The 27,226-nt window shown below is 42.0% G+C and overlaps 1 protein-coding gene across 1 annotated transcript in view; it reads right to left on the reverse strand.

Moving 5' to 3' along the window:
• LOC135543467 (xin actin-binding repeat-containing protein 2-like) overlaps window positions 1–26,771 on the reverse strand; it is a 62,633-nt gene extending 35,862 nt beyond the window's left edge. Inside the window, 4 exon segments of the mRNA XM_064970751.1 lie at window positions 23,448–23,908; window positions 24,539–24,730; window positions 25,805–26,284; window positions 26,541–26,771. Of these exon segments, the coding sequence (XP_064826823.1) occupies window positions 23,448–23,908; window positions 24,539–24,730; window positions 25,805–25,871 (720 nt within the window). The 5' untranslated portion in view covers window positions 25,872–26,284; window positions 26,541–26,771.
• Window positions 26,772–27,226: the final 455 nt, after the last annotated feature.

Here is a 27,226-nt window from a genome sequence, read left to right on the forward strand (position 1 = left end):
TTAAACAGCCACCACTAACATTGAGTGGCTGCTGCCAACACACTGACTCAACTCCAGCCACTTTAATAATGGGAATTGATGGGACTTGATGCCACTTTAAACAATGCTACCTTATATAATGTTACTTACCCTACATTATTCACCTCATATGCATACGTATATACTGTACTCTATATCATCGACTGCATCCTTATGTAATACATGTATCACTAGCCACTTTAACTATGCCACTTTGTTTACATACTCATCTCATATGTATATACTGTACTCGATACCATCTACTGTATCTTGCCTATGCTGCTCTGTACCATCACTCATTCATATATCCTTATGTATATATTCTTTATCCCCTTACACTGTGTATAAGACAGTAGTTTAGGAATTGTTAGTTAGATTACTTGTTGGTTATTACTGCATTGTCGGAACTAGAAGCACAAGCATTTCGCTACACTCGCATTAACATCTGCTAACCATGTGTATGTGACAAATAAAATTTGATTTGAAATTTGATTTGATTTGAACCTACCGAAGCGCAGCTCAGAGTAAATATTTATTGCATTTACCTTTTCCAAATGTGCGGTAATTTAGAATGCATAAGATACTATATTTACGATAGCACAGCTTCACTCTTTGTTCTTCAGTCTTCCCGCTCTTTCACTCAAACCCAGCCCTTTTTTTGTGTAACAAGCTGTCCTATCTGTTCCGCCCGCTAGGAACGTTTTCCTTTATGACGTAATTTGTAATCAAGTTATGATTTAATTATGTGTATGTGTAATTGTGTGTGATTAGTTAGGTATTTAGTAAATAAATAATTAAACCCAATTTTGCATTGCTGATTCAACTTGTTAGGCAGAGTTCGTGCAGATAACCAAACATTTTCAACATTCAGATGAGACTGAATTAAGAGGACGATTAATTTTGACTGCTATTGATGTAAAATATTACTCGGTCTTTAAGAGTTTATTCGGAAGATAACAGCTCTATAAATATTATTTTGTGTTGCCCCGACTCTCTAGTTAATTACATTTACATGATTAGCTCAATCAAGTAATATTAATTACGGAGAAATTATCACTTAATCCGGCATAGCCAAAGACACGACAAACGCCTAAATAGTATATTTGACCTTTCAGTTTCCCTATCAAATCTAAACATTTCAAGCAGACAATTAACAACAATGACAAATGGTTTGAGGCAAAAACCTAAGAAAGAAATTGGGAAACCTGTCCAACCAAAAACATAGAGATCCAGAAAACCAGAGCCTACACTTTCACTATGGTGAATCACCAAAACAATGCAGAAATACACTATGTAAAAAGAAGGAACAGCACATCAGAATTCAGCTCAATGTAATTGAAGAATCAATAGAATCTAACCACTTCTGTTAAAATTGGAACACACTAAACAAACAACATCACAAATAGTTATCTATGCAAACGGAGATGTATGGATAAACCACTTATCCAATCTTTTTGATGCCATAACAAAGAACAAACATCAATTAAAAATATTTGAATCAGCTATTAAAGACTACTAGAAGCCACTGGATTCTCCAATTACATTATCTATAGGACAAAATACAAATCCTCCAATCCAAAAAGGCCTGAGGTGTTGATGTTATCCTAAATTAAGTGATAAAATATACAGACCACAAATTCAAATACTTCAACTTGTTAACATCATCCTCACCTCTGGCATTTTCCACAATATATTTGGAACCAAGGACTGATCGCCTCAATCCACAAAAGTGGAGACAAATTCAACCCCAATAACTACCATGGGAAATGCGTCAACAGCAACCTTGGGAAAATCCTATGCATTGTCATTAACAGCAGACTCGTACATTTCCTCAGTGTAAACAATGTACTGAGCAAATGTCGAATGGGCTTTTTACTAAATGACCGTACGACAGACCATGTATTCACCCTGCGCACCCTGATTGACAAACAAACAAAACAAAACAAAGACAAAGTCCAAAAATTGTTTGACTCAATTTGGCATGAAGATCTGCTATACAGTTACAAAAAATCTGATATATAATAATAACAGTGTTGGGGGGAAAACATAAAATCTGTGTACACAAACAACAAATGTCCAAAAAAACACACATTTCTATCACGACTTCTGCCGAAGTCGGTTCCTCTCCTTGTTCGGGCGTCGCTCGGCGGTTGGCGTCGCATGTCTTCCAGCCATCATCGATCCACTTTACATTTTCCTTTTGTTTTGTCTTGTCTTCCCACACACCTGGTCTCATTTCCCTCATTACATGTTGTGTATTTAACCCTCTATTTCCCCAATGTCTTTGTGCGGAATTGTTTATTGTAAGTGCATGTGCACATTTTCTCTGGTGCGTGAAGGGTTTTGTACCCATTTTTTTGTTGTTCTGGTTTCCGGTGGTTTTATTATTAAACTGCTCCATTGATTACCGAGTTTTGCTCTCCTGCGCCTGACTTCCCTGCCACCTGTTACGCACTCCCTTACAATTTCTTTCCAAAGGGCCGTGAGGTGAGACAGGGATGCAACTTCAGCCCCTCCGTCTTCAACACACACACACACACACACACATTCATTTTTTTTATTTTTTTATTTCACCTTTATTTAACCAGGTAGGCTAGTTGAAAACAAGTTCTCATTTGCAACTGCGACCTGGCCAAGATAAAGCATAGCAGTGTGAACAGACAACACAAAGTTACACATGAAGTAAACAATTAACAAGTCAATAACACAGTAGAAAAAAAGAGAGTCTATATCTTCTTGAACTTACCCATCCCGGATCCGGGATCGTGAATACAGCCTCAGGCTTATTACCATAACGCAACATTAACGATTTATGAAAATCGCAAATGAAATGAAATGAATGTGCTAGCTCTCAAGCTTAGCCTTTTCTTAACAACACTGTCATCTCAGATTTTCAAAATATGCTTTTGAACCATAGCAAAACAAGCATTTGTGTAAGAGTATTGATAGCTAGCGTAGCATTTAGCGTAGCATTTAGCGGGCAGCATTTGCACAAAAACCAGAAAAGGATTCAAATAAAATCATTTACCTTTGAAGAACTTCGGATGTTTTCAATGAGGAGACTCTCAGTTACATAGCAAATGTTCAGTTTTTCCTGAAAGATTCTTTGTGTAGGAGAAATCGCTCCATTTTTGTACATCACGTTTGGGTACCAAAAAAACCCGAAAATTCAGTCATCAAAATGGCGAACTGTTTTCCAAATTAACTCCATAATATCGACTGAAACACGGCAAACGCTGTTTAGAATCAATCCTCAAGGTGTTTTTCACATATCTCTTCATTGATATATCGTTTGTGGATGTCTACTTTCTCCTCTGAATCCCTTGGAAAAAGACATGCAGCTGAAGATGACGCACCAATTTCGACGGAGGACACCGGGCGGACACCTGGCAAATGTAGTCTCTTATGGTCAATCTTCCAATGATATGCCTACAAATACGTCACAATGCTGCAGACACCTTGGGGAAACGATAGATCGGGCAGCTCATTCCTTGCGCATTCACAATGGCTGTAAGGAGACAATGAAAAACAGAGCCTCAAAAATCCTGCTAATTTCCTGTTTGAAGTTTCATCTTGGTTTCGCCTGTAGCATCAGTTCTGGGGCACTCACAAACAATATCTTTGCAGTTTTGGAAACGTCAGAGTGTTTTCTTTCCAAAGCTGTCAATTATATGCATAGTCGAGCATCTTTTTGTGACAAAATATTGCTCTTAAAACGTTTTTTTTTATCCAATAATGAAATAGCGCCCCCATAGATGTAAGAGGTATATACATTGTGTGCAAAAGGCATGAGGAGGTAGGCGAATAATTACAATTTTGCAGATTAACACTGGAGTGATAAATGATCAGATGGTCATGTACAGGTAGAGATATTGGTGTGCAAAAGAGCAGAAAAGTAAATAAATATAAACAGTATGGGGATGAGGTAGGTAAAATTGGGTTGGCTATTTACCGATAGAACATGTACAGCTGCAGGGATCGGTTAGCTGCTCAGATAGCAGATGTTTAAAGTTGGTGAGGGAGATAAAAGTCTCCAACTTTAGCGATTTTTGCAATTCGTTCCAGTCACAGGCAGCAGAGAACTGGAATGAAAGGCGGCCAAATGAGGTGTTGGCTTTAGGGATGATCAGTGAGATACACCTGCTGGAGCGTGTGCTACGGGTGGGTGTTGCCATCGTGACCAGTGAACTGAGATACGTTGGAGCTTTACCTAGCATGGACTTGTAGATGACCTGGAGCCAGTGGGTCTGGCAACGAATATGTAGCGAGGGCCAGCCGACTAGAGCATACAGGTCGCAGTGGTGGGTGGTATAAGGTGCTTTAGTAACAAAACGGATGGCACTGTGATAAACTGCATCCAGTTTGCTGAGTAGAGTATTGGAAGCTATTTTCTAGATGACATCGCCGAAGTCGAGGATCGGTGGGATAGTCAGTTTTACTAGGGTAAGTTTGGCGGCGTGAGTGAAGGAGGCTTTGTTGCGGAATAGAAAGCCAACTCTAGATTTGATTTTAGATTGGAGATGTTTGATATGTGTCTGGAAGGAGAGTTTACAGTCTAGCCAGACACCTAGGTACTTATAGATGTCCACATATATATATATATATATATATATATATATATCAACGAATTGGCAAGGGCACTAGAACAGACTGGAGCACCCCGCCTCACCCTACTAGAATCTGAAGTCAAATGTCTACTGTTTGCTGATGATCTAGTGCTTCTGTCCCCAAACACCAAATTAAGACTCTGCATGCAGAATTCTATACAATTATAATCTGTGTACAATGTAAAACATAAAATAACGCTTGCACAGCAGAATTAGGCCAAAACTAGCTAATTATCAAAATCCAGAAAAGAGACTTCTGCAACCTTCTAAAAGGAAGCGATTCCCAAACCTTCCATAACAAAGACATCACCTACAAAAGGATTAACATAGAGAAGAGTTCCCTAAGCAAGCTGGTCCTGGGGCTCCTTCACAAACATAAACAGACCAACAGAGCCCCAGGACATCAACAGCAACACAATTAGACCCTACCAAATCACAAGAAAACAAAAACATAATTACTTGATACATTTGAAAGAATTAACAAAAAACAAACAAAGCAAACTGGAATGCTATTTTGACTATGTATAGACTCAGTGAACACACCCTTGCTATTGAGACAGGAACTCCCATAGGAAGAGCTGGCTCTCAAGAGAATACGGGCTATGTGCAGACTGCCCCAAAATGTGGTGGAAACTGAGCTGCATTTCCTAACCTCCTGCCAAATGTGTGAGACACACTTTTCTCTCAGATTACACAGATCCACAAAGAATTTGAAAAGAAATCCAATTCTGATAAACTCACACATCTATTGGGTGAAATACGACAGTGTGCCGTCACAGCAGCAATATTTGTGACCTGTTGCCACAAGAAAAGGGTGACCAGTGAAAAACATAAATATGGGTTGTATTCACAATGGTGTTTGTTCATTTATTTTCCCTTTTGTACTTTAACTATTGGCACATCGTTATAACACTGTACGTAGGCATAATATGATTTTTGAGATCTCTATTCTTTTGAAACCTTTGTGAGTGTAATATTTACTGTTAATTTCTGATCGCATTCAACTTTTGTTCATTGTCTATTTAACATATAGTGCCTTGCGAAAGTATTCGCACCCCTTGAACTTTGCGACCTTTTGCCACATTTCAGGCTTCAAACATAAAGATATAAAACTGTATTTTTTTGTGAAGAATCAACAACAAGTGGGACACAATCATGAAGTGGAACGACATTTATTGGATATTTCAAACTTTTTTAACATATCAAAAACTGAAATATTGGGCGTGCAAAATTATTCAGCCCCCTTAAGTTAATACTTTGTAGCGCCACCTTTTGCTGCGATTACAGCTGTAAGTCGCTTGGGGTATGTCTCTATCAGTTTTGCACATCGAGAGACTTTTTTCTCATTCCTCCTTGCAAAACAGCTTGAGCTCAGTGAGGTTGGATGGAGAGCATTTGTGAACAGCAGTTTTCAGTTCTTTCCACAGATTCTCGATTGGATTCAGGTCTGGACTTTGACTTGGCCATTCTAACACCTGGATATATTTATTTTTGAACCATTCCATTGTAGATTTTGCTTTATGTTTTGGATCATTGTCTTGTTGGAAGACAAATCTCCATCCCAGTCTCAGGTCTTTTGCAGACTCCAACAGGGTTTCTTCCAGAATGGTCCTGTATTTGGCTCCATCCATCTTCCCATCAATTTTAACCATCTTCCCTGTCCCTGCTGAAGAAAAGCAGGCCCAAACCATGATGCTGCCACCACCATGTTTGACAGTGGGGATGGTGTGTTCATTGTGATGAGCTGTGTTGCTTTTACGCCAAACATAACGTTTTGCATTGTTGCCAAAAAGTTCAATTTTGGTTTCATCTGACCAGAGCACCTTCTTCCACATGTTTGGTGTGTCTCCCAGGTGGCTTGTGGCAAACTTTAAACGACACTTTTTATGGATATCTTTAAGAAATGGCTTTCTTCTTGCCACTTCCATAAAGGCCAGATTTGTGCAATATACGACTGATTGTTGTCCTATGGACAGAGTCTCCCACCTCAGCTGTAGATCTCTGCAGTTCATCCAGAGTGATCATGGGCCTCTTGGCTGCATCTCTGATCAGTCTTCTCCTTGTATGAGCTGAAAGTTTAGAGGGACGGCCAGGTCTTGGTAGATACTCCTTCCATTTCAATATTATCGCTTGCACAGTGCTCCTTGGGATGTTTAAAGCTTCGGAAATCTTTTTGTATGCAAATCCGGCTTTAAACTTCTTCACAACAGTATCTCGGACCTGCCTGGTGTGTTCCTTGTTCTTCATGATGCTCTCTGCGCATTTAACGGACCTCTGAGACTATCACAGTGCAGGTGCATTTATACGGAGACTTGATTACACACAGGTGGATTGTATTTATCATCATTAGTCATTTAGGTCAACATTGGATCATTCAGAGATCCTCACTGAACTTCTGGAGAGAGTTTGCTGCACTGAAAGTAAAGGGGCTGAATAATTTTGCACGCCCAATTTTTCAGTTTTTGATTTGTTAAAAAAGTTTGAAATATCCAATAAATGTCGTTCCACTTCATGATTGTGTCCCACTTGTTGTTGATTCTTCACAAAAAAATACAGTTTTATATCTTTATGTTTGAAGCCTGAAATGTGGCAAAAGGTCGCAAAGTTCAAGGGGGCCGAATACTTTCGCAAGGCACTGCATGTTTCCCAAGCCAATAAAGCCATTTGAATTGAACTGAGAGAGATGGAGAGAGAGGGATACAGAGAGAGACAGAAAGGGAGCAAGAGAGAGAAAACAGAGAGTGAGAGAGGAAACATGCAGACAGGCACATAGTGGAGAGAAAGAGAGATGCTGAGTAGAGAGAAAGTGTTGTGATGGAGTGGGCCCAGCTTGGCTGTAGCGTTTCCAAGCAGGTTTGAGATGATTAGGAGCCTCTGTCTCGCTGGGCCAGCTGACACACACAGAGGAGCTAAACAGTACTGTGTGCCAGATGGCCAGACGGCCAGACAGACAGGCTGCAGAAGTGTCATATGTTGTATGGGTGGAGAGGACATTCTAGGCACCAGGCTTTATTGTTGTAAACACCCCTCACTCTAACACACTCATCACAACACAGTACATAAAACCCAGAAAAGCCACAGCTACAGTTGGGGGGTTAGTGATGATGTAACACTCCTCTGAGTGTAGGCTACTTTGCACTGGATTTATGGAGGGTGTAGGAAGTACTCTGAAAAAAAATGTCAATGTTGATATAACATGCATAATCATTTTTTCCACTGAACATTTCTGAGAGAGACAGAGAGTTGGAAACTACAGAGAGTCAACATGAAAAAAAGAGTGTGGTTCTGAAATGTGCTCATCATGCCTCACCATAGATGGAACTTGTTTTTGACGTACAGTGGCCTGCTTGTTAACTCCCCAGAACCAACATCTCTCTCTCTCTCTCTCTCTCTCTCTCTCTCTCTCTCTTTCTTTCTCTCTTTCTCTCTCACCCACTCTCGCTCTCTCTCTCGCTCACTCTCTCTCTCGCTAATTCTCTCTCTCTCACTGTCTCAATTTCAATTGGGAAACATATGTTAACATTTCCAAAGCAAGGGATCTAGATAATGAACAAAACCCCATTCGGCTAGCAGAAAACCTCGCCAACAGCCAATGAAATTGCAGGGCGCCAAATAGCAAAGCACAAATAGAGATAAAATGAATCACTAACCTTTGATGATCTTTATCAGATGACACTCATAGGACTTCATGTTACACAATGCATGTTTGTTCGATAAAGTTCATATTTATGTCCAAAAATCTCATTTTACATTGGTGTGTTATGTTCAGTAGTTCCAAAACATGTAGTGCTTTTGCAGAGAGCCACATCAATTTACAGAAATACAGTTGATGACAATACATGTGTTATACATGGAAACATAGATAAACTTCTCCTTAATGCAACAGCTGTGTCAGATTTCAAAAAAACTTTACGGAAAAATTATAATCTGAGTACGGCGCTCAGAGTCCAGAACAGCCCAAAGAAATATTCGCCATGTTGCGCAGTCAACATTAGTCAGAAATAGCATTATAAATATTAACTTACCTTTGATGATCTTCATCAGAATGCACTCCCAGGAATCCCAGTTCCACAATAAATGTTAGATTTGTTCAATGAAGTTCATAATTTATGTCCAAATAGCTTCGTTTGTTAGTGCGTTTGGTAAACAAATCCAAAAGCGCGTTCAGTTCCAGCCGAACGTCGGACGAAAAGTTAAAAAAGTTATTTTATAGGTCGTACAAACTTGTCAAACTAAGTATAGAATCAATCTTTAGGATGTTTTTATCATAAATGTTCAATAATGTTCCAACCGGAGAATTCCATTGTCTGTAGAAAAGCAATGGAACGAGAGCTACCTCTCATGTGAAATGCGCGTGACTGAGATCGAGGCTGCTGCCAGACCTCTGAATCAATCAGCTGTCATTCGGCCCTCCTTCACAGTAGAAGCCTGAAACAATGTTCTAAAGACGGTTGAAATCTAGTGGAAGCCGTAGGAAGTGCAAAATGATCCATATCCCACTGTGTATTCAATAGGTGCTGAGTTCAAAAACTACAAACTTCAGATTTCCCACTTCCTGTTTAGATTTCTTCTCAGGTTTTGGCCTGCCATATGAGTTCTGTTATGCTCACAGACATCATTCAAACAGTTTTAGAAACTTCAGCGTGTTTTCTATCCAATACTAATAATAATATGCATACTGTATATTAGCATCTGGGACTGAGTAGGGGGCAGTTTACTCTGGGCATGCTTTTCATCCAAAAGTGAAAATGCTGCCCCTTATCCCAAAGAGGTTTTAACAGTTAACATTACACTCACAAAAGTTCCAAAAGAATAAAGACATTACAAATGTAATATTATGTGCAAATAGTTAAAGTACAAAAGAAAAAATAAATAAACATAAATATGAGTTGTATTTACAATGGTTTTTGTTCTTCACTAGTTGTGTCACATTCGTCATAAGGATCGGACCAACGCGCAGCGTGGTATGCGTACATTCTCTTTTAATGAATGAACCACTTAACAAAAACAACCAAAACCAATGAACGAAACGTGAAGCTATACGAATAGTGTATACAGGCAACTAAACATAGACAAGATCCCACAACACAAGTGAGGAAATGGCTACCTAAATATGATCCCCAATCAGAGACAACGATAAACAGCTGTCTCTGATTGGAACCATATCAGGCCAACATAGACATACAAAACCCCCTAGACATACAAAAACCCTAGACATACACAAACTAGAGTACCCACCCTAGTCACACCCTGACCTAACCAAAATATATAGAAAAACAGAGATATCTAAGGTCAGGGCATGACAGTACCCCCCCAAAGGTGCGGACTCCCGGCTGCAAACCTGAACCTATAGGGGAGGGTCCGGGTGAGCATTCACCCTCGGTGGCGGCTCCGGTTCTGGATGCAGCCCCCCCTCCTTATGCTGATCCCTCCGCTTCTGTTGAACCGGACCGTGGATCATCGCCGGAGACTCTGGACTGCAGCTCGCCACTGAAGACTCTAGACTGCAGCTCGTCGCTGGAGGCCCCGAACTGGGAACTGTCGCCGGAAGCTCTGATCTGGGAACTGTTGCCGGAAGCTCTGGATTGTGGAGGCACAGTGGAGGCCTGATGCGTGGTGCCGGCAATGGTGGTACCAGGCTGGTGACACGCACCTCAGGGCGAGTGCGGGGAGGAGGCACAGGACGTACTGGACTGTGGATGTGCACTGGAGACCTGATGCGTGGGACCGTTACATGTGGTACTGGGCTGATGACACGCACCTTAAGGCAAGTGCGGGGAAAAGGCACAGGACGTACTGGACTATGGAGGCGCACTGGAGGTCTAGAGCGCAGAGCTGGCACAACCCTTCCTCACTGGATGCTCACTCCAGCCCGGCAAGTGGGCACCGGGCCGATGACACGCACCTCAGGGTGAGTGCGGAGAGGAGGCACAGGACATACTGGATTGTGGACACGCACTTGATGGAGATTGCGAGGAGCAGGAACAGGACACACCTGACTGGGAAGGCGCACTTGAGGGAGAGTTGGCACAGGACGCACTGGGTTGTGAAGGAACAATGGAGACCTGGTGTGTATAGCCGGCATCAATTGCTCCGGAACTTTAACACGCGTTTCAGGATGAGTACGGGGAGTTGACTCAGGGGGCACCAAACTGACAACACGTTCCTTTATTCCAAATCCGTGCGTCCTCCACCAACTCAACAACTCCCCCATTTCTCTCTCCTCCGAGTACTCCTTCTTCTCCCAGACTGGCTCTGGTTCACTCCTCAGCTCCGCCGACTGCTCCATGTGCCTCCCCCCAAAAATGGACTTAACTCCTCGTATCGACGCCGTTCCTCTCTCGCTGCCTCTATCTCCTCCTTCGGATGGCGATACTCCCCGGCCTGCGTCCAGGGTCCTTTTCCAAGTCCAAGTCCATGCTGTTTCGTCCATTTTGTTGTCGGATCTTCTGTCATGTTCGTCATAACGATCGGACCAAGGCGCAGCGTGGTATGCGTACATTCTCTTTTAATGAATGAACCACTTAACAAAACCAACGAATGAAACGTGAAGCTATATGAATAGTGCAGACAGGCAACTAAACATAGACAAGATCCCACAACACAAATGAGGAAAATGGCTACCTAAATATGATCCCCAATCAGAGACAATGATAAACAGCTGTCTCTGATTGGAACCATATGAGGCCAACATAGACATACAAAAATCCCTAGACATACAAAAACTAGAGTACCCACCCTAGTCACACCCTGACCTAACCAAATTATATAGAAAAACAGAGATATCTAAGGTCAGGGCGTGACAGGTTGCCCTTTTCTTATGGCAACAGGTCACAAAGTTTGCTGCTGTGATGGCACACTGGTATTTCACCCAATAGATATGGGAGTTTAACAAACTCGGGTTTGTTTTCTAATTCATTTTGTATCTGTGTAATCTGAGGAAAATATGTCTCTAATATCATACATTGGGCAGTTTAGGAAGTGCAGCTCAGTTCTCACCTAATTTTGTGGGCAGTGTGCACATAGCCTGTCTTCTCTTGAGAGCCAGGTCTGCCTACGGCGACCTTTCTCAATAGCAAGACTATGCTCACTGAGTCTGTACATAGTCAAACGCTTTCCTTACGTTTGGGTCAGTTACAGTGGTCAGGCATTCTGCTACTGTGTACTCTCTGTTAAGGACCAAATAGCATTCTAGTTTGCTCTGTTTTTTTGTTAATTCTTTCCAATGTGTCTCTCTCTCTCTCTCTCTCTCTCATTCTCTCTCGTTCACTCTCTCTCTCCCTCTCTCTGACTAGGCCATTCTCTCTATCTCATCCCACTGGAGCTATGCTTAATGAATGCAAATCATGTTTCACTCCCTTTTATCAGGCTCCTCTGCCTCTTAATGTTTGCTGATCGCTGCCAAACACTAACTCCACCCGACGCTATTTATACGTACGAGTGACGGATCTAAACCGGTATATCCAGAACCTTCTCCATGTCCAGACAGTGAATTTGGACATAATCAGGGGGCCCCTTGTTCATCAATGCTGATACAATGTTCTGGGATATAGGCCTAGTCTATCTTTGTTTATATGGATATAGACAGGTGGAAGCAAAATAAACTAGCTGCGAGTGTGTGCTCAGTTTGACCAACAGTGTTGCTGTTAATGATTAAGCCGTCACTCCGAATACCGTTCGTCATCCAGTAAGTTATAAATAAAGCTTTAACAGGTTTGAAAAAAACAAACATTTAATCTATTTCACCATGGCAACCATCACAGTAGCAGCCAGGTCTGTGTGAGGGGACGTTATGAATTACAGTGCTGTCTTTGTCTCAGAGCAATATCTACATAAATGATTAAACTGTAAGCCCTGTGGGTCGGGTGGTAATCCGTTAGCGTGCACGCTCCGGTGGCGTTCTGGGTGTCATCACAATACCGTTGGAAAAAAGAAAAGGGCCCTGAAACACAGAATCATGCTGGTGGTGAAGATGGGTCATGAAGATAAGGAAGATGATTCGTAAACAATAGGAAAGGAATGCTCATTACATGCACATAACAGATAAGTTCAAGATGAATGCTTTAGAAAGGGACCCCCCCCCCAATCAAACTCCCTACCTGTAGAGTATCTAGAATAGAACCTGTTTTAGGTCAAGTCAATTGAAATGAAAAGCCAGGTGATGACGTGGCCTGGCCATTGGTTTAACTGTACAACAGATAAGTGCTGGTAATAATTGGAATGTCTAGCGTTCAGAGACACACTCCTTTGTCATTGGGCCGTGTGGTTGAACTCATACAGCCGTGACTCCATTAAATGATTTGAATCAGTGAAACTGAGATGAGGTGGAAGTGTCTCATAGAGCTAATGGAATCTTACGAGTGAGCCGTTGAGACACTTTGGGCCAGGCTGGACAAGAGAGGGCTGGAAGAATGGGTCAGAATGAAGGGGTTTTGATTTGGGTGTTAGTAAACTGTAGCCTCAATGTCAACATAACATTAACCATTTGGAGCTTTAAAAGAGGCTCTCAAACCTGTTTGCCAAATACCACTTCCTGTCAACCGGGGCAGCCAATGAAATGACAGTAATCACAATTGACTAACCCCTAAATATAACACGCAAGCATACACATGATGTTGTGTCAAGTGTCAAGTTACTTAGCTGAAGATCCTGCATATGGGACACATTACATCATGTCCAAAGCCTCCATAGAAATGAAAGGACAATCATGCTCCCGAGTGGCGCAGCGGTCTAAGGCACTGCATCTCAGTGCTAGAGGCGTTACTACAGACCCTGGTTCGATTCCAGGCTGTATCACCATGATTGGGAGTCACTTGGGCAGCGCACAATTGGCCCAGTGTCGTCCGGGTTTGGCCGGGGTAGGCCGTCATTGTATATAAGAATTTGTTCTTAACTGACTTGCCTGGTTAAATGAAATAAATGCTTTTATACATCCAACAGTACAGAGGTACGGTAGCTACTCAAGCTGTGAAAATCAACCCAAGCTCCCATGTACATTCCCAACCGCACGTGCCACCATCTGAATGTGTGCAGATGCCTCACATTTACGTGTCCAGCGGGCCTTCAGGACATGTCACATTTAAAGCCACCCGTAACATCAAGCTTCATAAGTCACAGTGGGCTGTATATTTAGAGACTGGGTGTCCCTTGAAGTGGTGAAGTGAGGATGGGGAGTGGGCTATCTATCTCGGAAGCCCCCTAGAACCTCCAAAAACAAACTACCCGAGATGAACTCCCTGATTAAATAACAGGACAATTACACAGAACGTGCCATGGTGTAGTGACATAGATTCTATCTTTGTGCCATGGTGTGGTGACATAGGTCCTATCTTTGTGCCATGCTGTGGTGACATAGATTATATCTCTGTGGCATGCTGTGGTGACAGATCCTATCTCTGTGCCATGGTGTAGTGACATAGATTCTATCTCTGTGCCATGGTGTGGTGACATAGATCCTATCTTAGTGCCATGCTGTGGTGACATAGATTATATCTCTGTGGCATGCTGTGGTGACATAGATCCTATCTCTGTGCCATGCTGTGGTGACATAGATTCAATCTCTGTGCCATTCTGTGGTGACATGTATCCTATCTCTGTGCTATGGTGTGGTGACAGATTCTATCTCTGTGCCATGCTGTGGTGACATAGATTCAATCTCTGTGCCATTCTGTGGTGACATGCATCCTATCTCTGTGCCATGGTGTGGTGACTTGGATTCTATCTCTGTGCCATGCTGTGGTGACATGGATCCTATCTCTGTGCCATTCTGTGGTGACATGTATCCTATCTCTGTGCCATGGTGTGGTGACATGGATCCTATCTCTGTGCCATGCTGTGGTGACATAGATCCTATCTCTGTGCCATTCTGTGGTGACATGGATCCTATCTCTGTGCCATGCTGTGGTGACATGGATCCTATCTCTGTGCCATTCTGTGGTGACATGTATCCTATCTCTGTGCCATGGTGTGGTGACATGGATCCTATCTCTGTGGAGTGATACATGCTGTGGTGACATGGATCCTATCTCTGTGGAGTGATACATGCTGTGGTGACATGGATCCTATCTCTGTGGAGTGATACATGCTGTATGACTTTGGTCATTATAGACCTACCTGTTTAGGTATGCACATTTTAAGGATGGCTTTAGATTGCATTTGGATTCCAGTGTTATCTGGGTTGTTAACTGGATTCGTTCTGACATTCGTGATTTCTGGTTTTTGATTATTATTTGACATTTTTGCTGCGCTGTTAGGAGCTTGTAACACAAGCCTTTTGCTGAACCCGCTATAACATTTGCTAAACTATGTACAGTACGTGACCAATAAATTTGATTTGATTAGACAGCTATGACATTTATAAAGACTTTAGTGTTTAGCGCTATTGTTTCTCATCTATAACAAATGTCATGTTTAATTAAAATCTAAATATCAGATGATAATGAAAACGTTGATATTGCTCCTCTATGATGTGCATTAAAACAACACATTACAACAGCACTAATTATTAAGAAGAAGCAATATGGAGATGTCTCTATATTCACATTAAATGTGTATATGACTTGTGAATACACATATACAGTACCAGTCAAAAGTTTGGGCACACCTACTCATTCAAGGGTTTTTATTTATTTGTACTTTTTTCTACATTGTAGAATAATAGTGAAGACATCAAACTATGAAAAAACACATCAGGAATCATGTAGTAACCAAAATAGTAGCGACCCTTCGCAGTGATGCCAGCTTTTACACACTCTTGGTATTTTCTCAACCAGCTTCACCTGGAATGCTTGTCCAACAGTCTTGAAGGAGTTCCCACACATGCTGAGCACTTGTTGGCTGCTTTTCTTTCACTCTGCGGTCCAACTCATCCCAAGCCATCTCAATTGGGTTGAGGTCGGCTGATTGTGGAGGCCAGGTCATCTGATGCAGCACTCCATCACTCTCCTTCTTGGTCAAATAGCCATTTTTATTTTATTGACATTTTTATTTCACCTTTATTTAACCAGGTAGGCTAGTTGAGAACAAGTTCTCATTTACAACTGCGACCTGGCCAAGATAAAGCAAAGCAGTGTGACACAAACAACAACACAGAGTTACACATGGAATAAACAAGCGTACAGTCAATAATACAAATAGTCCTTACACAGCCTGGAGGTGTGTTGGGTCATTGTCCTGTTGAAAAACAAGTGATAGTCCCATTAAGCACAAACCAGACGGGATGGCGTTTCGCTGCAGAATGTTGTGGTAGCCATGCTGGTTAACTGTGCCTTGAATTCTAAATAAATCACTGACAGTGTCACCAGCAAAGCACCCCATCGCACCTCCTCCACCAGGATTCACAGTGGGAACCACATGCAGAGATTTGTATTTTATTTAACTAGACCAGTCAGTTAAGAACAAATTCTTATTTACAATGACGGCCTACTGGGGAACAGTGGGTTAACTGCCTTGTTCAGGGGCAGAACGACAGATTTTTACCCTGTCAGCTCGGGGAATCAATCCAGCAATCTTTCGGTTACTGGCCCAATGCGCTAACCACTAGGCTACTTGCCGCCCCTGCTGGAGATCATCCCTTCACCTACTCTGCATCTCACAGACACGGCGGTTGGAACCAAAAATCTCAAATTTGCACTCATCAGACCAAAGGACCAATTTCCACCGGTCTAATGTCCATTGCTCATGTTTCTTGACCCAAGCAAGTCTCTTCTTCTTATTGGTGTCATTTAGTAGTGCTTTCTTTGCAGCAATTTGACCATGATGGCCTGATTCACCCAGTCTCCTCTAAACAGTTGATGTTGAGATGTGTCAGTTACTTGACCTCTGTGAAGCATTTATTTGGGCTGCAATTTCTGAGGCTGGTAAATCTAATAAACTGATCCTCTGCAGCAGAGGTAAATCTGGGTCGTCCTTTCCTGTGGCGATCCTCATAAGAGCCAGTTTCATCATAGCGCTTGATGGTTTTTGCGACTGCACTTGAAGCAACTTTAAAAGTTACTTAAATGTTCCGGATTGACTGACCTTCATGTTTTAAAATAATGATGGACTGTCGTTTCTCTTTACTTATTTGAGCTGTTCTTGCCATAATATGGACTTGGTCTTTTACCAAATAGGGCTATATTTTGTATACCATCCCTATCTTGTCAAAACACAACTGATTGGCTCATATGCATTAAGAAGGACAGAAATTACACAAATTCACTTTTAACAAGGCAGACCTGTTAGTTGAAGTGCATTCCAGGTGACTACCTCATGAAGCTGGTTCAGAGAATGCCAAGAGTGTGCAAAGCTGTCATCAAGGCAAAGGGTGGCTACTTTGAAGAATCTCAAATATAAATATATATATTTTGACTTGTTTAACACTTTTTTGGTTACTACATGATTCCATATGTATTATTTAATAGTTTTGATGTCTTCACTATTATTCTACAATGTAGAAAATAGTAAAAACAAAGAAAAACCCTTGTGTCAAAACTTTTGACTGGCACTGTATATATATATATATATTATTTATTTATATATATATATATATATATATATATATATATATATATATATATATATATATATATATATATTCACACGTCAATCCCTGAGGTCATCTCATTAGGATAGCATGATGATTAAGCTGATGCATGAGTAATTGGTGTCTCCCAGACATTTGTTTGCCCCCCTCTGGTTGGGACTGGTAACGACATCTCATTCCACTGTCAACCAGTACAGGGAACCTGTGTGTATGTAAGTGTGTGCATGTGTGTGTGCGGGCGTGCGCAAGAGTGTTACACAACCAGGGTCAGACAGACCACGTAAACATAAGCAGAAGGGGGTCGGCTAGTCAGCTAGTCCACTCGAGCAAAAAAGGAGCTCTTCGCTCTGAACATAAACTATTGCATCACTCCACATCTGTGGATAATGGAAGCATAACCTGTCCTTCTCTACAGTGGAATCAGTGGAGGTATGGCACTACTTATAAACCCACCCGGCAATGATCCATCCTCCATTGTTATGTCTAACCTCTCAATGACATCCCAGGCATTCCACTGTATAAATAATAAAATATCCCACCAAAGCTGACGTTTTATTAAATATGCATCGCAACCCTACAGATAAGGCTAGAGACAGAGTCATGTTTTATAGTGAGCTGCAAACCTTTCCTTTCTGTGATCTGTGAACACTGGCTCTGTGTCGAACTGACACAGGCTTTGGTTAGACGACTAAATCAGAGAGAAGAAGGTGACCTTCCCGTTGCGAATACTGTGTGGCTGAGAATGTTATTAGAAACCAGAGTGAAACAGAGACAAATGAACAGTCAGATTATTGTGCTTCATTCAAGGTCTCCTTTATTAGTTAAGTGTTCTAAAGGGGTATTAATCAATTATTAACATTCTGCTTTATTATTTCTCAGGTCACCTTGTCCCAAAAGGGGACAGAATGAATCTGATTTGGGGGAACAAAAAGCACTTCAACACCAAGGGCACACAGAACGAAAATGACAAACGAGAATGAAATCTTCAGCAGAGGAAATTGAAAGGAAACGGCAAATCGGATTAACATTCACTAAGAATCAAACGTGAAACAGAAGGGTCAGGTTATGTATGATTCAAAGGAAGAATTAGACAGTGACAAGTATCCGTGTTCTCACTAATTAAGATTCAACATAATGACAGAAAGATCGGTCTCTTTACAAATTTCGGTCGCGCAAAATGAAGGATGTATTACAAATGGGCGTCGTAGAGTAAAAGTAAGGCTTTATCCCCTCTTTCCTTGACTTGAATGATGAAATAGAAGAAGGATTGAGAGTCATCATATTGGATCCCTATAGAAAGCAGTTCAGCGTTAGTATATCACAACGGTACAGTAGATGAACCACCATTGTATGGTGATTGGGGGCGGCAGGTAGCCTATGCGGTTAAGAGCATTGGGCCAGTAACCGAAAAGTTGCTGTTTCAAATCCTCGAGCTGACTGAGTGAAAAATCTGTCAATGTGCCCTTGAGCAAGGCACTTAACCCGAATTGCTCTTGTAAGTTGCTCTGGGTAAGAGCATCTGCTAAATGACACAAATGGGAAATGAAAGTTAGCCTCTTAGCCTAACCTACATCCTCTCAGTCTCATCGTGAATGTCAGTCAGCTCATGTCAAGGGAATAAAATAATTCATCTTTGAAGCAAACTGTGTTAGAAGCAAATGTATCCTAAATGTATAATAGGACAAGGTCCATTGGGGAATAGCCAAACTCTGTTCTTATCAGGATATGTTTGGTTTATTATGGCTTCATTCCACTCTGTCTCGCCACACTAGTCTAAATATACTTAACAAGGCTTAACTTTTCCTAAAATATTACATTTCACTCAGTACCAGATGAAGTTTTTACTGTGTATTTGAGACATGGCCGGTCATTCTGAGCCAAAGAATGTCTGTGAAAGATTGCATCTTTTGAACCTTTGGCATCAGTGGTTCAGTGTTGTGGTCGCAGCAAACTACATTACAGTCATCTGAGAAACTTCTCATATTTCCTTTCACATCTTTAGTCATTCTCCTCTCCCCAAACACAACCTCCTCTTCCTTCCCACCTCATCACCTCTCATTTCCTCTCTCTCTCTCTCTCTCTCTCTCTCTCTCTGTCTCTCTCTCTCCCTCTCTCTCTCTCGCGCTCTCTTTCATAATGTAATCTTGTCAGTGAATTAAAGAACATTAAAGATATAAACCCTCACAAAAAAACAACCTCCTCAGAAAAACCACAACCCCCTCAGAAAAACAACAATTATTTCGTTTTTTACACTTCTGCTCTTGTGGTTAAAACTACTAAGAATGAAGCTTCTCAGCTGGCCTTTAATCAGTTTAGCTGACTTCACCTTCCTCTTTGTGATCTGAAGCAACACCAGAACCCACAGATCCACATAAGAAGACAGACAGACAGCAGGACCCAGTCCAGAACTCTGACTACGACAGGCATGATCCAGCTCTCTATAGATCCACGTCTCCACTCTGCCTGTGTTCCCATCCGATCTGAGGCAGGCTGGCAGTACCTAAAGGCCCTCCACTCCCGCGCTGTCAGCCACAGCCGACATACCAATTACAGGGTTATTTTTAAAATACAGCTTAACCATAAAACCCCAGGAATAGGCCTTAAATAACACAGTGTGGAATAAGCCCCGTCGTCTGTGCATGGCACTGCACAGAGAGCATGTGCCACCAACAGGTTTCAGCCCACAGTCGGCAGACTAGAGAGACACCATACTGCAGCTGTGCTGCCGCCTCAAGACCTCTAAAACCTACAGAGCTGGGACTACTGTATGTTTCTTATGAGTAGGGCTCAGAGTTTTTCCTGACCATGAGCTAATTATGAACAACTTTGTGACCCAGTTCAGGCCATATGGTCAGGAACAAATCTAGAACCTAGTTATGGACTAGTCAGAGCTACTATGAGTCCCACAACTAAGCAATCAAAGCCAGTGAGCTCACTGAATTGGTAAGTAAGAAGTTAGTCAGTAGATTGATAACACACTGGTCTTAAATACATATGCAACTAAAAGCATTGTATTGGGTAAATAAAAAAAATAAAAAAACTCAACTAGAGTTGTGTATAAAGCGTGTGACCATTGAGCAAGTTGAGGAAGCTAAGCTCCAAGGTATAACATTGGATGGTCAATTATCATGGTCAAGTCATATTGAAAAATGTGTTGTGAAGATGTCTGTTCTGAAAATATGTCATGCGTTTTTGACCCAAAAATCAACTGTACAAGTTGTTCAGGCTCTGATCTCGTCCCATCTTGATTACTGTCCGGTAATATGGTCAAGTGCAGCAAAGAAAGACATAGCAAAGTTGAAGCTGGCTCAAAACAGATCAGCACACCTTGCCCTTAACTGCACATACAGAACTAACATCATCAACATGCATCATAGTCTTTCATGGTTGTGGGTTGATGAGAGATGAACTGCTTCTCGTCTTGTTTTCACAAGAAGTATTACTGTAAAGAAAATTCCAGATTGTCTCTCATAATCCAATAACATTCATCACAGACAGCCATACATACCTCACAGACAGCCATACATACCTCACAAGACATGCCACCAGGGGTCTCTTCACATTCCCTCAAGTCCAAAACGAATTCACGACAACACACAGTATTATACAGAGCCATGATCGCACGGATCTCCCTTCCATCTTCAATTACTCAAGCGAACAGCAAAAATGACCTTAAAAAAAGTGGATAAAACAACGTCCCATGGCAAAATAAGGACACGTGCACGCACAGACACACTCTAGCACACACAACCTACACACACATTATTCTTTAGTTGTATTGCTTGTATGTCGTTGTATTCTACATCTGTGTGACACTTCTTGTCTATCAGTGCTTTGTTACTGGTCATGTTTTCTGTTTTGTGTGGACTTCAGGAAGAGTAGCTGCTGCTTCGGCAAAAGCTAAAGGGGATCCGAATAAACCAATAAACTCCGTCGGTGTATTGATCTAGTTTATAAATAACTAAAGCTGCCTTCAGGTGGTTGACACTGAGACATGGCCATGCCCTTTGTTTACAGCATGATTATGTTCCGTTTACAACTCTCAAGAGGACAGTAATAACATGGCCGGGGGCTGAGAAACATCAGCTGTGTGTTTACGCCAAACGCCATAGACAGGAGGATGGACTAGAGATCAATACAGATTTCTTGGTGCAGCTAATGGGGAGAGTTCCCTCATTTCTTTCCCTTTCGCTGGCTGGCACCTTATAGATTCACTAAGGATATTATGATACTATTTGTATTCTAGTTTTGATTAAACCAATAGACTCTGCGGTGGATCTTTAGCATTACGAGCACATCATGGCCAGATTTGAGAAGAATATGGTTGGACATCACAACGGTGTTAAAAGCAACTAAGAGAATAACTAGGTCAGATGAACCATTCATTACTCTACGGTAGACACTTGGCAGTGGGATGCTTTCCCCAAAAATGACCCACTTTGCTTCCAAGTGTCTTAGATTTTCCTCTGAGAGCAGCCAGCTGTAATGTGATGGAAAACCAGGCGTTGAAACAATCGCACTTCGACTTCAGCGAGAGAGAAAAAATTGACGTAAGCACTTGTACCAGAGTCAAAAAACTTTGGGTAAACCCTTTGCCTCTGGCTTTTCGGTATATTTAAAAAAAAAACTATTTGTCTAGAGAGAAGACGCTCCAAGTATCAGAGCATCGTCATTCCTGTTCATGTCTTTATAACAATACTCCTAAACCCTAGACTGTGCACTGGTATCCACAGCTCTTTGCAACAAATCTCCTAAACCCTAGACTGTGCACTGATATCCACAGCTCTTTGTAACAAATCTCCTAAACCCTAGACTGTGCACTGATATCCACAGCTCTTTGCAACAAATCTCCTAAACCCTAGACTGTGCACTGGTATCCACAGCTCTTTGCAACAAATATCCTAAACCCTAGACTGTGCACTGATATCCACAGCTCTTTGCAACAAATCTCCTAAACCCTAGACTGTGCACTGATATCCACAGCTCTTTGTAACAAATCTCCTAAACCCTAGACTGTGCACTGGTGTCCACTGCTCTTTGTAACAAATCTCCTAAACCCTAGACTGTGCACTGGTGTCCACTGATCTTTGTAACAAATCTCCTAAACCCTAGACTGTGCACTGGTGTCCACTGCTCTTTGTAACAAATCTCCTAAACCCTAGACTGTGCACTGGTGTCCACTGCTCTTTGTAACAATACTCCTAACCCCTAGACCGTAGTATCCTCTGCTCTTTGTAACAATACTCCTAACCCCTAGACCGTAGTATCCTCTGCTCTTTGTAACAATACTCCTAACCCCTAGACCGTAGTATCCTCTGCTCTTTGTAACAATACTCCTAACCCCTAGACCGTAGTATCCACTGCTCTTTGTAACAATACTCCTAACCCCTAGACCGTAGTATCCTCTGCTCTTTGTAACAATACTCCTAACCCCTAGACCGTAGTATCCTCTGCTCTTTGTAACAATACTCCTAACCCCTAGACCGTAGTATCCTCTGCTCTTTGTAACAACACTCCTAACCCCTAGACCGTAGTATCCTCTGCTCTTTGTAACAATACTCCTAACCCCTAGACCGTAGTATCCTCTGCTCTTTGTAACAATACTCCTAACCCCTAGACCGTAGTATCCACTGCTCTTTGTAACAATACTCCTAACCCCTAGACCGTAGTATCCACTGCTCTTTGAAACATGCTTTCTATCCCTGGTCATCTTGTTCTATCTTGACATTTAAACCATCAATCTTCCTAAACAGAGCATTTTCTAACTGTGTAAAAACCAGATGCAATAAAAAAGGGGCCAGAATACTGAAACCAGGTGCTGCATCAGGGGTTTTCTATTGGTCAGTGATCACATGGACGTCTTTCACAGGATCCCACATAGCCACCCTGAAACTGGAATAGGCGTATTTGTGGAATTAAGTGAGAGACACAACAAGAACACAAAAACGAGCAGCAGAGCTGATGTTTTTTTTGAAAGTGTGATGACATTGGTCACCGGACCTCCCTCTATCTACACGGATACTCTGCTCACCGTCGTTCAGACACTAGAGACGGATACATTACAACTGTGACAAAATCTGCAATGAACCTACTTCACTCAACTTACTTTTTGAACCTTCCACAAAAGTTTTATTCCGTTTCTCACAGTAAATGTAGCACATGATTGCCCATCAGTTGGTTCCCTCCCAAACAGTCCATGGACAGAGCACTTTGGGCCACAATAAGTTTGGGCACTGTTTGGCTAAAACATTCAATTCACATAAAGCTGTACTGCATAATAAACAAAGAAGTTTGCTTACGGTGTTTGTTGCTCCTGGGGGCTTCTCAAACATCCTCTTCAAGCTACTCAGAGGGATGTCAAATCTCTCAATTGTCTTGGCAGCCTGGAGGTCCTCCCGGAGTACTTGGTCGTCCGTGCCGTCTGCCTGAGGCCCAGAGAGATATGGCGAGGAGGAAACGGACCCCGGGGTCACTATTGACTCGCCACTCACCACCTCCAACTCCTCTCCATTTCCTGATTGAATTTCCATTGTTGTGGAAACCGTATCCCCCTGTTCTTTCCTCTGGGCAGGAGTGTACAGGGGAAGTCTACTGTAAGACTGGGAGGTAAAGGGGGGAGAAAGGAAGAGAGAGAAAAAGAGGGAGTATTGTGAGTGAGAGAAAGAGGAGTAGATGGGGCTCCGGTGCCTTCCACTGCTCTGTTCGGACCCTGTGACTGCTCTAGACACACCAAGCTGATAGACGGCACAGAGAGGCTGGCCTTCAGAGGAGGAGAGAGGAAGAGGAGAGAGGAAAAGATTTTCCCAGTGACACACCGTTTTGGGTCTTGGACGCAGCTCACAGTAACGTCAGCAACATAGCTATGAGAAATAAATATTCACTTTAAAGAGAGAGAGACAGAGGGAGACAAAGGGAGACACACACAGAGAGAGAGAGAGAGAGAGAGATAGAGAGAGAGAGAGAGAGAGCAAGAGAGAGAAAGACAGACAGACAGACAGACAGACAGACAGACAGACAGACAGACAGACAGACAGACAGACAGACAGACAGGCAGGCAGGCAGACAGACAGACAGACAGACAGACAGACAGACAGACAGACAGACAGACAGGCAGACAGGCAGACAGGCAGACAGACAGACAGACAGACAGACAGACAGACAGACAGACAGACAGGCAGACAGACAGACAGACAGACAGACAGACAGACAGACAGACAGACAGACAGACAGGCAGGCAGACAGACAGACAGACAGACAGACAGACAGACAGACAGACAGACAGACAGACAGACAGACAGACAGACAGGCAGACAGGCAGACAGGCAGACAGGCAGACAGGCAGACTACTTTATAAATGTAATATTACACTAATAGAAGTATCATAGCCTACCTTTCAGCTTAATCCTGAAGCAAGGAACTCCAGAACCCAGTTTAGACTGAACCGACTCCTTTCTCCCTCCCTCTGTCAGTACCACCCAGGCCAGGCTGACAGGAAACAGTTGAGACCCAGGGTTGACAACGTCACCAACCTCACACCGCCCAACCCCAGCCCTATCCTTGTCTGGCTCCAATCCTATTATTCCTGAACAAATCAAGGAAGCTCGGTCACAATTAACCTCCCACCCCAGCCACCAGTGTGATGGTTGTTTTATTGTTCATTTCTTTAACACTTCTTGCCCTTCCTCTCCTTGGGAGGGTGTAACTGCACTGGGCACGGCTAAAGGTTTGTTTGACGGTTTAAACACATTTTTTCCCTCTACTTACACCATTTGAGCACAACTGTTCTACTGTTTTACTTTGTCCCCCTGTAACAGTAATGGTATCTTTGCTTTGCGTTGAATGTTGTTTTTTTTGTGTCAAGAGCCTTTCAGTGTGGGGACTTTGTGCAGTGTGAGGATATGCTCACTGTACTGTAAGGTTTTGCTGGGTTTTCTGAATGAGTTTAAAGCACTGAATCGTCAACCATGTGAAATGAAATGAATTACTTATGCATAGATTCTGAAATCTGCCAAGTCAACTCTGTGGTCCTCTCAGGTATGTCAAAAGGACTTTTTTAAGACAATAGGATTTCAAAGAGTACCTTGGCAACAGTCTCGGGTAGTAGTTGAATAGTTGAATATTGGAATGTGTTTTAAAAAACACTTAGAAAGTATTGGAAAATACTAAAATACACTGACTCAAACACACTCCCATGCATTTGAAAAAATATTAGGCTATTCTTAGCATAGCAAATTATTATAGCAAATGACTTCCGATAGAAGTAGTTGATTCGGGCCAACATTATTAGAAAATAGTCAAATCCCAAAATGTCGTTCAGCTCAGGGAGTAAAGAGAGGGATACAAAGGGATAGAGAGTGGGATACAGATTGAGCTAGAGATCAGATCAACTTCATGAGCGTGAGGCCATGACAGATGCATCTGACAGCACTGTGGGGATATACATGTAGTATGCAGCTACATTTGAACCTGTGGCACATACATTATTTAGTGGAGGCCAACGTGTGTCACTTTCAGATGGATCCTGTATCCGCCTGGCACACTCCTCTTACAGGAGTTACAACGCTCACGACAAACACGTGCACATACGTACGCACACACACACACTGCCCTCTCCCACTCAAAGCGGATCAGAAGTTTTCAAAAATGGGCCTCATACTCTCCAGTCCGAAAGTCCTCTTCATTCCCATGGAAAACCCTTCAAATACAAAGACATAACTCAACATCTACATACCAGCCATGTCATGACAAGTAGGAATATCATTTGTTATCATGGAATGCAAAAAGTAGGATGGGGGTGTGTTTCTCTACAGAGAAGTTCTCCATAAAAATAAAAAATAAAATACTGTATTGTTTATGTTGTATCCAAATAAAAGCTCTTCTTTCTAAGCGTTCATTAGATTATGATGAGCTTTTCCCAGCAGATGGAGAATTGTTGCATGCAGTACTAGACATGTGGGTAGGTATGAGCCATTCGTGGCTTTCTAGTCACACATAGTCATTCAGTATCAGATGTCTGTCTCACATACTCCAGTTACTGAGGTTTACTTCCGAGCTTGGTTTTCACACGTCGCCGATACGGCAGGTGAGAAGGGACACTCTACCTAGTGAATAGTAGGGTGTTCAAGTAGTTCAACAGCTGCAACAGAGATGCACATGGCACTCAATGCTTTGGATATTATGTGACATCATCAAACATTTCCTTTTATATTATTTAGTTGTGTTTGTTTATAGTTGACATTTATAATTGTTAAACAGTGTATTGATTTTTTTTTTAAATTGACTATACATCTTTAAACAAACACCCATTTGATTTAACTTCTAACAATGCTTGACCAAATGAGCAATGCATAAACTGTTATTGGAGATTTTTTCCCAACCATTACACTGCTTACCCCAATCTTTCGTCATGTTCTCTTGACAGCCGGATGGAATAGTTTAACGAAGGACTTCCCAGAAACCAGACTGAAGAGACAGATTGCAACATAGACAGTTGAGAGTTCAACATTTTAGTGAGGGAAAGCTTCATCTTGAAGTTTTTGGAGGGGAACGACTAGGTTACAAGCAAAGAGCTATTAAACTTATCTTACGCTTTAGGCCATAGTTAGCTTGTTTGTCTTGGTACTCCGCCCAGACCAGGCCGTTCTTTAAACACAAACCCAGATGGTATCTGGACATTTCTCAGCCACCTCTCTCTCTCTCTCTCTACTGCTGCTGCTGCTGGAAAAAGTGACTCCATCTCATTTAGCTCTCATTACAATGCAGCTAGAGAGTCAACAGGGGATAAGGGTCTCATAGATCCTATGTTTCTCATGTACTAAGCAAGACTTTCGGTTACAAAAACATATTGAAGATGATGAATGTGCAAGACAATCAACATTAGTTACTTTTGAGCATGTAGACTGCATTCATACAGATGTAGGATATTAATTTGAGCCGGTTTGCTACAGCAGGACAGGACATTTGAATTATTATTATTATGTGAATTACAATGAATTCATATTTTTGTAGGGGTTGATACATTTTTTCATTAGGGTAAATCAAGTTTGACATTTCAAAGTGGAAATTACATCCTTTAGAA

The sequence above is a fragment of the Oncorhynchus masou genome, chromosome 7 (genome assembly GCF_036934945.1).
Source record: "Oncorhynchus masou masou isolate Uvic2021 chromosome 7, UVic_Omas_1.1, whole genome shotgun sequence".
In the NCBI taxonomy this organism is placed as follows: domain Eukaryota; kingdom Metazoa; phylum Chordata; class Actinopteri; order Salmoniformes; family Salmonidae; genus Oncorhynchus; species Oncorhynchus masou.